Source organism: Chiloscyllium plagiosum, chromosome 26, assembly GCF_004010195.1.
Source record: "Chiloscyllium plagiosum isolate BGI_BamShark_2017 chromosome 26, ASM401019v2, whole genome shotgun sequence".
In the NCBI taxonomy this organism is placed as follows: Eukaryota; Metazoa; Chordata; class Chondrichthyes; order Orectolobiformes; family Hemiscylliidae; genus Chiloscyllium; species Chiloscyllium plagiosum.
Window position 1 is genome coordinate 27,863,780 of NC_057735.1, and position 16,868 is coordinate 27,880,647.

At 40.2% G+C, this 16,868-nt stretch overlaps 2 protein-coding genes across 3 annotated transcripts in view; both read left to right on the plus strand.

Moving 5' to 3' along the window:
- The first annotated feature begins 253 nt into the window (after positions 1-253).
- mlnl (motilin-like) lies at positions 254-7,061 on the plus strand. The gene is made up of 5 exons (XM_043716285.1): positions 254-306; positions 1,189-1,312; positions 1,552-1,656; positions 5,109-5,217; positions 6,906-7,061. Exons 2-5 carry the CDS (start codon positions 1,196-1,198, stop codon positions 6,911-6,913), a joined length of 339 nt encoding a protein of 112 aa, XP_043572220.1. The 5' UTR covers positions 254-306; positions 1,189-1,195; the 3' UTR covers positions 6,914-7,061.
- A 3,955-nt stretch (positions 7,062-11,016) lies between these two features.
- The window catches only part of LOC122563213 (LEM domain-containing protein 2-like), a 29,441-nt gene continuing 23,589 nt past the window's right edge, over positions 11,017-16,868 (plus strand). For both annotated transcript variants that reach the window (XM_043716777.1, XM_043716778.1), the window contains exon 1: positions 11,017-12,822. In XM_043716777.1, coding sequence (XP_043572712.1) covers positions 11,394-12,822 — 1,429 coding nt within the window. In that variant the 5' untranslated portion in view covers positions 11,017-11,393. The remainder of the gene's footprint in view (positions 12,823-16,868) is intronic.

Here is a 16,868-nt window from a genome sequence, read left to right on the forward strand (position 1 = left end):
CAAACAACATACATTAACTGTCATCACTATGTTAATATTTATTGCATTTTATGGATATGTGCTCTTCAAAGGAATTGTAGAGAATAGGAAACGTATCTGTTTCTATGAAAACAAAATATTTTGATGGGAATCTTTTTGTTTCAGAAGATGATGTTTTATATTGCTATGGTACGAGGAAGATTCATTCAATAAATTAGTTACCTCTTAACTATATAAAGGATCTGCAAGCAAGCATTTATCTTAGAAAGAGAACTGCAAAATACAGAACTCAACAAAGAAGATTCACAACAGTACAACTGCACTGAGGTACAGCATAGTTTTTTTTAATAAGGATTTTGTGTATTGATGAATGCATTTTTGTGGTTACTGTCAACTTATTGACACACGTGTGTCTCTTTTATTCACTACTTTTAAACAGTGCACCTATACATCAATGACCTACTCTGAAAGTGTTGCTTTTTGCTATTATCATTTATATTGTCATGAAGCTAGCTCTGCATATGGTGACAGACTTAAGCAGACATTCACTTCTAAGTGAATTTTAAGTGTCTTGAAAGTAGGATTGGGAATGTGTAATTTTTCTTTGGAGATCCAAGATCAGCCATTCTTTTATAAAAATAGAAACATTGATTGGTCATTCATATACTGGAAGGTGAAGAAAGGACTGTAAATACAGAGAAAAGTAAATCTTGAAACCTAAGTGCACAAGTTAATGTTTAAGGGCAGAATTGGGAACCAAATTCACTGGAAGAATGAAGTTTGATGTCTTTTTCCCAAGTCAGAAGCAATTAATTCCTTTATTTGAAAGAAAGATATGTTGATATTTGAGCTGAAAACTGACGTTAACAAAGGATATTGAATTTTTAATGAATGTTTATCGAAATCTTTAGTACAAATGAATTGTATTCCTTAACAGTGATTTTTTTTGACAAATCCTGGATCGCTTGCTTGGAGTTTAACATTTTTAACTATTCACTTCAAAATTATTTAAAATTTAGATAAAAGCAAAATTGATTTACAATGTGGTATCATTTGTAGTTTTAAATAAGTATCATATCTCCAGCCAAATATAGTTGATATACTGTTCGTAAGTCTGTATGAATAAATGAATCGATATGTGATTAATTAATTACTGTTGTGTTGTATTTTTCATTTATTATTCTTTAAAAAAAATGTTTCTGCTTTCAGGTCAAAGATGATTTCTAGGAGAGTAATGATAAATCTGATGGTGGTTTGCATTGTTGCAATGCTGGCAGAACAGACTGAGGGGTTCCTGACTTTTTTGAGCCCAAGAGATTACCAAAAAAAGATTGTACGTAAAACACTTATTACACAGTTTTAATACTTGTTTGTTTGCGTTTTAAGCAGATTATGCCATTTTTACTTGCAAGTTTGTAATATGTAATTTGTGAAGAAAGAAGGATTGCATTATAATACAGATAAAATGTCCACATGTGGTGCAGTCTTGCCCCAGGAAACTCAAATCTGATTTTGTTAGGATTAATTATCTGCTTGTGAAATGTCATTTGACATTATATTTTTGTTTCAAAGGAAAATTACAGAGTGGGAAAAGGTGTGCCAATGAACCTCCAAAAGAGATCTGAAGAAAATAATTTACCAGAAGTGTCCAGTATGGAAGAAATGAAAGTAATAAAGGTAGATAAATGGAAAATAAAGTTGGATAGTTTTTTTTGTACAAACTAGTTCTTCAATCTGATGTTTGTACTGATAAGAACCTATAGAAAGCAAACGTGAAAATTTCAGCTTGCTTTAGGCCATATGATATCATGGCAAAATGGTGCAGCAAACATTCAGCCGATCAAATCTGCTCCACCATTTGATCGTGGCTGATGTTTCTCAACCTCATTCTCCTGCTTTCTTCCCATAACCATTGACCTTCTTGCTAATCAAGAACATACCTATCTCTACCTTACATACATGCAATGGCTTGGCCTACACAGCCTTCTGCAGCAATAAATTCCACAGTTAACTATCCTCGCTGAAGAAATTCCTCCCCGTCTCAGTTCTAAAGGGTAATTCACTCTGAGGTTGTGCCCTCGGATCCTCGTCTTTCCTGTTAGTGGAAGCATTTCTCTGCATCCACAGTATTCAGGCCTCTCAGTATTCTCTAATTTTCAATCAGATCTCCCTAATCCTTCTAAACTGCATTGAGCACAGATCCAGAGTCCTCAACTGCTCCTCATGTACCAAGCCCTTAATCAGTGGGATCATTTTTGCAAACCTCCTCTGGACCCCCTCCAATGCTGCACATCTTTCCTTAGGTACAGGGCCCAAAACTGCTCAGAATATTCCAAATGTGGTCCGACCACAGCATTATACAGCCTCAGCAGTAAAACTCTACTCTTGTATTTGATCCCTATTGAAATGTATGCTAACATTGCATTTGCTTTCCTAACTCCCAAAGGAACCTCCATGTTAACTTTAAAAGAATCCTGAACAAGGACTTCTAAGTCCCTTTGTGCTTCACATTTATGAAGCCTTTCCCTATGTAGAAAATATTCTATGTCTCAACTTTCCTATCAAAATATATTACCTCATATTTTTCCACATTATATGCCATCTGGCACTTCTTTCCCCATTCTTCCAGCCTGTCCAAGTCCTTCTGTAGCCTTCACACTGCCTCAACACTATCTGTCCCTCTACCTACCTTTGTGTCATCTGAGAACTTAGCAACAATGCATTCAGTTCCTTTTTCCAGACCATTAATGTACTATAGGTCTGGTCCCAACACTGACCCCTGCGGAATCCATAGAGTCAAAGTCATATAGCACGGAAACAGACCTTTTGGCTCAACTCATCCATGTCAATCAGGTTTCCTAAACCGAATTAGTCTCATTTGTCTGTGTTTGGCCCATATCTCTCTAACCCTTTCCTATCCATGTACCTGCCCGACTATCTTTTAAATGTTGTGCTTGTATTCGCCTGTATCATTTCATCTCGTTCCATATATGCACTGCCCTCATGTAGAAACGTTGCTCCTCAGGTCTTTTTCAATCTTTCCCCGCTCATGTTAAATCCATGCCCTTCACTTTTGGATTCCCCTTACTCTGCGGAAAAGATCTTGGCTCTTCACCTTATCCATACCTCTCATAATTTTATAAACCTCCATAAGGTCACCCCTCAGCCTCCTATGCTCCAGAGAAAAAAAGTCCCAGCCTATCTAGACTCTCTTTATAACTCAAACCCTCCAGTCTCAGTAACATTCTAGCAAATTGTTTGCGTACCCATTCCAGTATAATAACATTCTTCCTGTAGCAGGGCGATCAAAATCATATACAGTACTCCAAATGCGGCCTTTCCAATGTCTTGTAGAGCCATAGAATAATGTCCCAACTCCTGCAGTCAATGTGCTCTGACCGACGAAGACAAGTATACCAAACACCCTTTTTACCACCCTGTCTACCTGTGACATCACTTCTTAGGAACTTTTACTTTCCCCAGGGCCCTACTATTAAATGTGTAAATCCAGCTCTCGTTTGTCTTACCAAAATGCAACACCTCATATTTATCTAAATTAAACTTCATCTGCCACTTCTTGGCCCACTGGCCCAGTTGATCTAGATCCTGTTTTATTCTTAGATAACTTTCTTCACTGTCCACTATATCAACACTATACCACCAAAACTTACTAAACATGCCTCACATATTCTCATCCAAATCATTTATATAAGTGATGAACAATAGTGGACCCAGCACCGATCCTTGCGGCACATCACTGGTCAAAAGCCTCCAGTTTAATATCAACCCTCCACTAACACCCTCTGACTGCAATGGTCAAGGCAATTTTGAATCCAGTTGGCTAGCTCTCCCTGGATCCCATGTCATCTAACCTTATAATCAGTCTACCATGTGGAACCTTAGTGAAGGCCTTGCCAATGTCAATGTAGATAATGTCTACCACTCTGCTTTCATTTATCACTACTCACCAGCTCTCTGCCTTCTGCCAGTCAGCCAATCCTGTAACTATGCCAGTCAGTACCTTGCCCCTAAATCCATGAGCTCTAAGTTATTAAGCAGCATCCCATGCGCACTTTGTCAAAGGCCTTCTGGAAATCCAGATAGGACAGTTCCTTTGGCTGTCCTTTGTCTAACTTGCTTGCTACTTCTCAAAGAATTCTCACAGATTTGTCAGGCATGACCTCCCATTCATGAAATCATGCTGACTCAGCCCTATTTTACCATGTACTTTCAAATACTCTGCAATCTCATCCTTAATAATGGACGCTAAAATCTTACCAACGATCAAATTCAGGCTAACTAGTCTATAATTCCCTATGATCTGCCTCCTTCATCTCTTAAACAGAGTTGTTACATCAGCCATTTTCCAGTCCTTTGTGAGACTACCTGAGTCTAGAAAAGTCATGATCAATGCCTCCACAATCTCCTCAGCTATCTCCTTCAGAATTCAGGGTATAGTTCATCTGGTTGAGATGATTTATCAACCATCAGTCCTGTTAGCTTCTCCAATTCGTTTTTAGTGATGGCCACTACACTCAACTCTGCCCTAACTCTGTTGAAGTTCTGGAATGTTGCTGATGTCTTCCAATTTGAAGACTGAGGCAAAGTAGCTATTCAGTTCCTCTGCCATTTCTTTGTTCACTATTACTACCTCTCCAGCCTCTTCTGAATCTAATCTCTTATGTAATCTATCTCTTTACCTCCCATTGATAGCTCTATACTTAGTCATCTAGTTTTCACACTCCAGAATTCCCTGCTAATTCCCTGCACCTTTCCATTTCATTTCAACACATATCTTTGACCAAATTTTTGATCACTACTTCTGACTTCTCCTTTGACTTTGTCCAATTTTGTCTGATTATACATTATGAAGTTTTTGACATTATTTTTACATTGAAAGCATTAGACAAAATAAAGTTCCTGACCACTTTTATTCACAGGAAACATTTGTATCCTATTTTGTAATACCTACTTTATAAATTTTTGTACAGCCTTGTTTTATATGGGCATTTGTGAGACAGTGGTAGTATCCCTACCTTTGAGCCAGAAGGCCTATGTTCAAGTCCCAGTGCTCCAGACGTGTGTAATAACATCCCTGAACAGGTTGATTAGAAACTTTTTTTTTACAGCTTTGTGTTCCTTTTGAAATTGGGATCAAGTTGAGTAGCAAACAATTTCAGAAATATGGAGAACATCTGGGTGAGCTCCTGCAAAACATTTTGTCAGAAAACAAAAATGGTAAGACAGATTTTACTCAGTCTTTGAAATTTAACTTCAAAGGATACAGAGAAAAGCTATAAAACTTAAAATCTTGTAATGATCATACTGTAACATATGCTGATAATTAATCAAGAATGAAATATATCTCTGTATAATTGTTTAATCACTCATTAGTTTAATAAATATGTTTTATTTAAGTTTAAGTTTGTGGGCAGCACAGTGGCACAGTGGTGAGCACTGCTGCCTCACAGCGCCAGAGACCCGGGTTCAATTCCCGCCTCAGGCGACTGTCTGTGTGGAGTTTGCACATTCTCCCCGTGTCAGCATGGGAGAATGTGCAGGTTAGGTGAATTGGCTATGCTAAATTGCCCGTAGTGTTAGGTGAAGGGGTAAATGTAGGAGAATGGGTCTGGGTGGGTTACGCTTCGGAGGGTCGGTGTGAACTTGTTGGGCCGAAGGGCCTGTTTCCACATTGTAAGTAATCTAATCTAATCTAATCTTAAACAGCTACTGAGTAGGGAATGGCATAGTAAAAATGTCACTGGACTAGTTACCCAGAGGGCAGGTTAATACTTTGGAAAACAAAAAATAATTGCTCCTGGAATTTTTCTTTTTGTTTCATATTTTCAACATCCACTGTTCTTTGTTTTATAATAATCTATGGATACTGGTTTTAATGGCGAAATTTAAATTCAATTAGTAAAATCTGTAATTAAAAGTTAGTCTGAAAACCATGTAATTCATTTTAGGGAAGGACATCTTCCATCCATACAGAGTCTGGCCTATGTGTCATTCCAGAACCACTGCAATGCAGTTGACGCTAAACTAATTAATATAGTAAGCCACTCTATTGAAGAGGAATTGTGATAAGCAACAAATAGTAGGCCTGTCCATGATGCTCATATCCCTCAGAAAATTTAATTAAAAATAAAGTTATTGCTAATCAGATCTAGATATAAATTGGAGCTTAGTTGAACCTTTTCTGGTCAGATCACATTTGGAATATTGTGCCCAGTTTTGGGCTCCATATCTCAGGAAGGATGTACAGACCCTGGAGTGTGAGTAAAGGAGGTTCATGAGAATGGGCCCAGGAATGAAAAGCTTAACATATGAGGAATGTTTGAGGACTTTGGGTTTATACTCAGTGGAGCTTAGAAGGATGAGGGGGATCTAATTGAAACATACAGAATACTGAATAGCCCGGAGAGAGCAGATGTTGTTTCCATTGGTAGGAGAGATTAGGATCTGAGGGCATAGCTTTAGAATAAAGGAAAGACCTTTTAGAACAGAGATAAGGAGAAACTTCTTCATCCAGAGAGTGGTAAATCCATGGAATTCATTGCCATAGAAGGCTGTGGAGGGCAGGTCATTCAGTATACTTAAGACTGAGATAGATATACTCTTGAATATCAAGGGTTACGGGGAGAAAGTAGGAGAATGGGGTTGAGAAATACATCAACCATGATTGAATGGAGGAGCAGACTCGATGGGCTGAATGGCCTAATTTCTGCTCCTATGTCTTATGGTCTTTAAATACTGTACAAGTTTTGAATGGTTATATAATTCTTGATGGCATTTTTTCAATGTAAAAGCTATCTTGAAATCTACATTATTTTTACACTTAGATATTGTGTGAGAATTACATGATATTCAAAGATATGTAGACACTGACAATAATTTTGTTTCTTTTCCTTTTTTCAAAACAGGTCAATGACTTCAGCAAATCAGGCTGATTAAATATCGATGTATAGTTCACAAGTGACAGAGAACAGTTGTAGGAAACTTTTATGTATAGGAACATTTAATAATTAATAAAGTGATAACATAATGATGACTTTTGTGTGGCATTGAATATGTCTGCTTATATACGAATGCTGCATCAAACATATAGCAATTCTGGAGCAATCTTGGGATTAAATTTTCCTACATTCTGAGAGCTATTTCCAAACCTCTGAAACACACTCTGCCTTTCTCTCCAGAAGGCAGTGCCTCAAGCTGAGAGATGGGGCTGGATTTAATGTAGCCAACTGCAGATGGAAACATAATGCTGGCCCACTTAATTGTGAGCAAGACTCTTTGTCAGTCTTTTGACAGTGGCATAACTAAAACAGGAAAACAAAAGTTCGATGGTGCTTTTAATGAAATCAGCACTTTACAAAGTAATTTTGAAACATAGTCAACATTATGCAAGATTAGTTTTGGAATTGGCTTAATTTACAGGTCTATTTTATTTTGAGTAGAAATGTATGAAACAGATGCATTTAAAATAAATTTAATCAGTGGTTATTCTTCAATATGTCTATTACACACTTTTGCGATTAATGGTCCTCAACTCAGCTTTATTAGACCCTTTTCATATTTGTACTTCCTAATCTCCACCAAATAGTTACAGTATTGTGTTTTTGTCATGGCAACCTGCTGTTTGAGATAAGTATAAAACACACCAATGGTTTAAGGAACACAAAAACTCAGGCATTCATGTTATGTCATAAACAAAGAAATAATGGCCCTTTTCTTTCCATCACCCCTTCCTCTTCCATCCAAAATTTAAGGGACAATTATACACTGGTCATAACACTGAATGTAAACAAATATATTGTCATAAAACAATAAAATATGTGTGCGAAAAAGTTTATTTGATGGTATCATTTCGCACTTCTTAAAAATAGCTCAAAAACTGTTTTCCATATTCAATTACGTAAGCAAATGTGGCAAACATTTCCAAAAGCAATAAGATCAATTAATCATGGAACAGTAACAAGATAGAAGATAGTTATTTGGCTCTTACTGTCCATACAAGCTGTCCATAAGAGCAACTCAGCTGGTCCCACTTCTTTGCTCTTTTTCTGCCGCCCTGCCATATTTTCTCTTCATACAATTGCACAGTCCCTTTTTGAAAGCCACAATTAGTGCACTTTCAGATAGTGCTTTCCAGACCCTAACCACTTGGTTATAAAAGGTTTTCATTTTCTTGCTTTTGGTGGAGGTGAAGCATCCAGCTACTACTGGTATGGCCTGATTGGACACTTCTAATAGGGCTGTATGTGGTTACCCCAGCTGCTAGGTGATTCCTGGCACCACCTTGACTCCTTGTGAGGAAAGTCACCTGCAATGCTCAGCAGGTTCTTTGTGCCCCTGTCACATGCCTTTGATCTTGAGGACCAATGGTTGAGGCAATGGAGTATTGGTGTGTGTCCCTCTTCAGTAGGCCCTGACGGTGTCCATGGAGGCAGACAGATGGTTGTATGATTCATAATACTGTTGCAGCTTCTGGGAAATGAGGGCCATTGCTTCCCAAATACGTGTCTGCTGCTCCTGTTTCAACCTGTCCACATAGGTGTAGTCCCTAATTGCCGATACCATAGGGTCTTCTCCTGTCTGGTGCTGAGGTGCCTGGTACCCTCTGTGGGTCTGTGGCTGCAGCATTTCTTCCTTAGCCAGCTGTACAGCCATCATGGTGAGGTGCTCCCAAACTTTCTAGGATTAACATTCCCATCAAGATGTCTATCTGAAATACTGTGGGGCACAAGATGCAGCCATGTTGATGCTTCCCCTGAAGCCTCAGTACACTTGTCCTCAGAAATCCAGGCTAGCTGGACAGGTAGTGAAGATACTGGTTGCACCTGCAAAACATAGGAGAGAGTGTGGTGTTTTGGTCTGTAGTTAGAAATGGTGTGCAATGAATGACACTGACAGTGACGTTAATTTGAAGCTAAATAAAGCCAATTGTTTTCCCTGGGTAGTTATTTAAAGACATTGCTCTTAAATAGTAAGCCACTTTACAATTTGGGAACATATTGCTCATTGCCTTCTGTGAAGAAGTGAAATAACACGAAGGAAAAGCTTAGAGAATGAAAGGACTTGAGAAACAAAAAATAATCCCTCAGCAAACCTTGGGTAATGCTGCCATTAAACAATTTCCCCAGTTCTCCCCCCTCTTCAAAGGGTTCAGAAAAGATTTACAAAGATGTTGCCAGCGTTGGAGGATCTGAGCTACAGGGACAGGCTGAACAGGCTGGGGCTGTTTTCCTTGGAGCGTCGGAGACTGAGGAGTGACCTTATAGAAGTTTACAAAATTATGAGGGGCATGGGTAGGATAAATAGACAAAGGTTGGGATATCTGGTTGGCATGGATGGGTTGGACCGAAAGGTCTGTTTCCATGCTGTACATCTCTATGACTCTATGATAGAAATCGTTTTCTAAAAGCAAAATTCTGTGGATGCTGGAAAATTGGAGAAACTCAGAAAGTCAAGCACCATCTATGCAGTGAGAAACTGAGTGAACATTTTGAGTCTGATATGATTCTTTTTCTTCATATCAGACTTTAAATGTTAAATCTGTTTCTCTCTCCTTTGTTTTAGTCTGTCTGTATGTGCATGTATCAGGGGTTTGGTATTAAAATGGAGATAGAATTTCAAGCAGAAAATTTATATGTCAACTGTTATTTACCTGTGGTTATATGTATTGGTAGTAAATAGTAGTTCTTATTCTGTAGAGAAACGTGGCCTTGATCTCTGTCAACCTGAATCTATCAGACAGATAAATTAGGGACTCTGCATACAAATAGCTTTCGTGATTACTCCAGGAATAGAAGGGCTTGATTTCCAGTGTGCTGCCACATGGATTCACAACAAACAGAAAGTTTCCTTTTCAAGAGAACTACTCCAACTTTTCCAAACCATTTGAGAAACCTGAGGTCCTAATCCCTAGAAATACTCTACTGCACCCTGACTGCCAAAGGCTTCAAGGTTCTTTATGCAGTGCTCAAAATGAAACATAATCCTTCAGTTCAAGTTGAACCAGTGCTTTAAAGATGGAGGGCCTGCATAACATCCCCTGATTTTGTATTGTATTCCTCCATTGGGACAGGATTCTAGATGCCTTCCTCAAACTATCACATACCACCTTCAATGATTTATTGAATTGAATTTATTGTCACGTGTACCAAGACACAGTGGAAAGCTTTTTCTTGCGAGCAATACAGGCAGATCACAGAGTTAAGTGGCATAGATAAGTAAATAATAGGTAAACAGTGGCAAAAACAAAAACACAGGTGCAGGTGAATGTTAAGAGTTTGGGAGCCCGTTCAGTATTCTAACAACAGTAGGTTAGAAACTGTTTTGAGATCAGCTGGTGCGTGTGTTCAGGCTTCTGTACCTTCTCCCTGATGGTAGAGGTTGTAGAAAAACATTGCCAGGGTGGGATGGATCTTTGAGAATGCTGGCAGCCTTTCCTTGACAGCGGGCCTAGTAGATGAATTCTGTAGATGGTAGGTTGGCCTTTGTGATTATCTGGGCTGAGTTCACCACTCTCTGTAACCGTCTCCAATCTTGAATGATACAGTTGCCATACCAGGTAGTGATACATCCAGACAGAATGTTCTTGATGGCACACCTAGAAATAGTTGGCATATTTGCCATCATGCCAAATTTCCTCAGCTGCCTGAGGAAGGAGAAACATTTTTGGGCTTTTGTAACCAATGCATCCACATAAAGAGTCCAAGAAAGCTTGTTGTAGATGACCACTCTCAGGAGCTTGACATTCTCCACTCATTCCACCTCTGTGCTGTTAATGTGTAGGGGGGCATGAGTAACATCCTGCCAATAATCAATAATGTTCCTTTATTTTGCCGGCATTGAGAGCTTGGTTGTTCTCAGTGCACCATTTATCCAGATCTTCCACCTCCCGTTTGTAGTCTGTTTCACTGCCATCTGAGATTCGACCGACTATGGTGGGGTAATTAGTGAACTTGTAAATAGCATTAGTCTAGTATTTGGCAATGCAATCATGGGTATAGTGAGTACAGTAGGAGGCTGAGTACATACCCCTGAGGGGGCTCCAGTGTTGAGTGTTGGTGAGGATGAAATATTATTCGCAATTTTCACTGTTTGTGGCCTATGGGTCAGGAAACTGGGGATCTAGTTGCAGAGTGGGGCTTGGTCCAAGATCACCACATTTTCCCCTAACGAGGATGTTCAGAGATGTTATTACACACCTCTGGAGCAGGTTGACCCTGAACACGAGTCTCCTGGCCTAGAGGCAGGGCCATTACCACTTCACCACACATGCCCTTCAATACTTGATACAGATCTCTCATTAAGAGCTCGAGCCTCTTGCCCAGATCCTGAGTCTTGTCGAGTACGCATGCTCGGGGGGCTGGAGTTGCGCCTGCGCACTGGTGACGAAGCTCAAAATGGCGACGACAATGAGCGACAGAGATTTGCGAAGCAAGCTGAAGGCCTTGGGCTTCGCGGCCGGCCCAATCACCGACAGCACCAGGTCCGTGTACCTGAAAAAGTTACAACAACTGCAATCCGAAAAGAATCAACAGGAAAAGAACAGCCGGGCGCCGCGGGTTCGCCAGAGCCTCCGGCAACGGGAGGTTGAGTTCCCGGCCCCCGCCCCAGCCCCAGAGCAGCCAAGGAGGAAGCCAGCCGCTGTCTCCAACGTGAGGGCCGAGTCCAGCCGCCAGCAGGCCGACGCTGTGTCTGACTCTACCACCATACATTATTCAGGGACATCGGCTGCATACCTTACAAATAGACTCCATTCAGGGGATGACGAAGACGCGGAGGAATCTGACAGTCTGAGCTCGCATCGATACACGGGGACTTCCAGCAGCTTGCATTCGGATTCGTTTACCAGGAAACCAGTCAACTCATATTCAGATCGCTATACAGGCGCATCTGGCAGCCTGACTTTAGATCCATATACCACGAAATCTGTTAGCTCATATTCAGATCGCTATACAGGGGCATCTGGCAGCCTGACTTTAGATCCATATACCACGAAATCTGTTAGCTCATATTCAGATCGTTATACAGGGGCATCTGGCAGCCTGACTTCAGATCCATATACCAGAAAACCTGTCAGTTCATATTCTGAGCGATATACAGGAATATCTGGCAGCCTGACTTCAGATCCGTATACCAGAAAACCTGTCAGTTCATATTCTGAGCGATATACAGGGGTATCTGGAAGCCTGGGTTCAGATCCGTATGCAGGGACATCGGGCGGCCTGACTTCAGAATCACACAGCAGGATAACTGACCGACTGTATTCAGATCGCTACACTGGGGAGAGTCTGAATTCAGATCCATATACAAAGAAATCTGACAGTTCATATTCGGATCCATACACTAGGAAATCTGACAGCCTGTATCCAGATACATATACGGAAAAATCTGACATCCTGAGTTCGGATCAATATGCAAGGAAATATCAGAGTCTAAAATCCAAGCCATACACAAGGAAACCTGATAGCGTGTATTCAGATCAACATGCAGGGAAATCTGAGAGCCTAAGTTCAGATCTACATACAGGCAGATTTAGCAGCTTGTATTCTGATCAATTTTCAAGAAATTTGGGCAGCCTCCATTCTGATAGTCGTTACAGAGGAAAGTCTGACAGTTTGTTGAAAAGTGAACGCTACATAAGAGGAACTGCTGCTGGGCTGCCTAAGAAGGGGGTGCAAAAACCCAAGAATCGTCTCGACAAATTTGAGTTTTACTTATCATGGTTTCTTTATGTTACTACAATTGTCCTGTGTCTCATTCTGTTGGGGTTAATCTGCGTCAAAACCTTACAGTTGCTTGAAGAATCTGAAGACGTAGGTGAAAATAGTAAGTACATGTATATAGATTGGTTTTAGAAGTAACTCATCTTTGTTTACAACTTTTGGTTGGAGCACAAAATAAAAATATCATGAGAAATAAAATTGCTGTACAGCAAGGGATGATTTGACTCAGTTGAGGTGTAAACATAAGTAGAAATGTGAGAATTTAGTGGCTTCAGGAATTGATAAAATATAGAAAATTGAATCCCCAGAAATTTCAACTCTTTCTCTAATCCTGCCATATGCCACAATGACTTTACAACTAATTAGGTATTCCCTAATCCCTCTCCTAAAAACTGAATGATAAAAGGGGATAAAATATTCAGTAAAATCATTTTCAACCCCCCCCCACCCCCTTATGCAATTAAAACTAGTTAGGAGACCACACAGACCTTGCGTTGTCCATTAATATGCCACTCAAAATAGAGATCAATAGATTTTTGGGTGTTGATGGACTGAGGATAGTGCAGGTAGGTGGCGATCAGCTGTGACCTTCGGGCTGAAAGGGCTGAATTACTTCCTAGACCTTATGTTATCTTAGCAATTATGCAATCTCTGCCTCAGTCTGCTCCTTCATTAAGGCATGTTGAGAGATAGTGTAAACCACTAGTCTGCAATGTATTCCAGAAGCACTCAGCTCTCTCTCAGTAGAAGAACTGACATATATCCAGTTTGTTTCACCCTTGGATCATTTCGCCTTTCTCCTGCTCTGGTCCAATATGTTTAACTGAAGTATATCAATAGGGATGCTATCCAGGCTGATAATTATTTTATATATCGGTGAGCCTACCCTGCTGAAAACTAATTGGATCAAATCCATTAAGAGTAGCTGAGGTCTTTTGCAGTTAGGCATCATTTTTGTAGTTCTTCTCCAAGACTACTGTATCATTCACCAAAATTGGTAACATAAAGGTGGATAACTGCCCAGAACCTGATCAGTTTAATTTAAGTAAATGTGATGTGTTGCATTTTAGAAAGGCAAATCAGGGCAAACTTAAACACCATAAAGAACAGGGTCTTTTGTAATAATATGTGTAGCTGCAGTACGCAGTGCTTGACATTGCAAGCCTGACTGATGATCCTAAATTATTTATCAATGTAATTCCTTGCACAATCAGACTATCCAACAAATGTTCAATTGCAAATGTTATCCAGTTATCTAGTCGGTACTTTACTTGTTATGAACAGCCAAAAGGACATGCTATTTGGTAGGATCTGCCAGTCTTTGGCTTTGTTGGGCTACATACCTGGCATTACATCACTGAACTCTTTACAATATACTCACCTGTGTGATTTTCAGAGTTGGTGGTGAAGGCTTGTTTTTCAGACTGGAGGCCTGTGACCAGTGGAGTGCCACAAGGACCGATGATGGGTCCTCTACTTTTTGTCATTTACATAAATGATTTGGGTGCGAGTTTAAGAGGTACAGTCAGTAAGTTTGCAGATGACATCAATGTTAGAGGTATAGTCGACAGAGAAGAAGATTACCTTAGATTAAAACAGGATCTTGATCAGATGGGCCAATGGGTGGAGAAGTGGCAGATCGAGTTTAATTCCGATAAATGCGAGGTGCTGGAATTTGGGAAAGCAAATCTTAGCAGGACTTATACACTTAATGGTAAGGTCCTGGGGAGTGTTGCTGAACAAAGAGACCTTGGAGTGCAGGTTCATAGCTCCTTGAAAGTGGAGTCGCAGGTAGATAGGATAATGAAGAAGGCGTTTGGTATGCTTTCCTTTATTGGTCAGAGTATTGAATACAGGAGTTGGGAGGTCATGTTGCAGCTGTACAGGACATTTGTTAGGCCACTGTTGGAATATTGCATGCAATTCTGGTCTCCTTCCTATTGGAAAGATGTTATGAAACCTGAAAGAGTTCAGAAAAGATTTACAAGGATGTTGCCAGGGTTGGAGGATTTGAGCTATGGGAAGAGACTGAACAGGCTGGGGCTGTTTTCCCTGGAGTGTCTGAGGCTGAGGGGTGACCTTATAGAGGTTTATAAAATCATGAGGGGCATGAATAGGATAAATAGACAAAGTCTTTTCCCTGGGGTGGGAGAATCCAGGACTAGAGAGTATAGGTTTAGGGTGAGAGGGGAAAGATATAAAAGAGACCTACGGGGCAACTTTTTCACTCAGAGGGTGGTACTTGTATGGAATGAGCTGCCAGAGGAAGTGGTGAAGACTAGTACAATTGCAACATTTAAAAAGTATCCAGATGGGTATATGAATAGGAAGGGTTGAAGGGATATAGGCTGGGTGCTGGCAGGTGGGACTAGTTTGGGTTTGGATATCTGATCAGTATGGTCAAGTTGGACTGAAGGGTCTGTGTCCTTGCTGTAAATCTCTATGTTTCTAGTGGCTGACACCCCTTTTGCTGCTACTGCATAGTAAGTGTTCAGCTTTTGAGGTACCTTAACTTTGGGTAGATTGGACACTTTTCAGGACCAGGATGTTCCAATGGTTTGCATGATATATAGTGAGAAATAATCTGATTTTGGTAGCTACTATCTTGCAGGATGGCTCTGATGTGCTTTACTTCAATGTCAAGTTTGCAAGGCAGACAAATAGTTCAGGCATATTTACCAGGTTTTGGATAAGACCAGTCTTGTAGCAGATTGAACTGCACGTATTCCAAAGTATATACGGACCAGTGAGGATAGGTTTTGGTCAACAGACGTAGAAGACACCGTGGCTGCTGAATAAATAGTATGTTGAGGAAAGGGAGTCCATTGCACTGTTTCCTTTCAAGTGTGAATTTCAGAGCAGGATGGAGCCCCTTAAGATACGTAAGGAAATTCTTATATGCAGCTGCAGATTCAAATATAACAAACACATCGACATATTCAAAGTATGCAAAGACTAGGGGTCCTTCGAAGACAAGATTCCCTCGGAATCCAACAAAAATATTTGCACGTACTATTTGGTGTACATGCTGTCTGTACAAGTTGTATAGTTCTTAAGTGCAATTAATACTGATTCACACAATAATGGTGAACCAGGATCGCTATAATATAGTATTGCAGTGTAGATGTCTATAGTTGCTTCAAGTGTTACATGATGAATAGACTAGCAATGTCAAATGAGCACATGGACACTGCATTATCAGTCTGCAAGTCCTATCTGGTCTTCACAAATGTCAAGAACTCCTTCACTATGCAAGTGGAGAACATGCTCAATATTGGTTGAAGCAATTTATTAACTGCATAGCCCAATTAATGTTGTGCAGAACTAGTTGTAGGTAAGATAAAGTAAAGAGGCATCAATATTGTGTGTCCGTGCACACAAAGGAGCAATTAGCCTTGAAGAATTACCCTATTGTATGTTGCCTGGCAGGTTCTTGCTCTTACATAAGTACAACAGTTTTTCTTTTAGCTTGCTTTTGAGTCAGGCTGTCCCTTCATGCTGAGCAGAAGATCCAGTGGGCATATTTGGACTTGTCATAAAAAATGGTGTGCATTTTGTTAAAAATCACACTACTCCCAAGCTATAGTCCAACAGGTTTCTTTGGAAGCACAAGCTTTCAGAGCGCTGCTCCTTCGTCATGTAGCTAGTGGGGCTCGATTATAGGACACAATTTATAGTAAAAGATCAAAGTGTCATTCAACTGATGCGATGCATTGAATAAACTTAGATTGCTGTTAAGTCTTTAATTACTTAGAACGGGGAAGCAGTTTTCGATTAATTCTTATGTAAATTCCAGGACTTATTTCAAGTAACAGTCCCAAGATAACTTAATATTTTATATTAGAAAAGTGAGATCTCAGCTCGCAAGGTGCATTAAAGGTGTGAGGTGAGAGTCTGTCTGTATCGCAACCTTGAGACAGGCTGCTTCTATTTCCAAAGTGGGAATTTATAAAATTAGATTACTTACAATGTGGAAACAGGCCCTTTGGCCCAACAAGTCCACACCAACCCGCCGAAGCGTAACCCACCCAGACCCATTCTCCTACATTTACCCCTTCACCTAACACTGCGGGTAATTCAGCATGGCCAATTCACCTAACCTGCACATTTTTGGACTGTGGGAGGAAACCGGAGCACCCGGAGGAAACC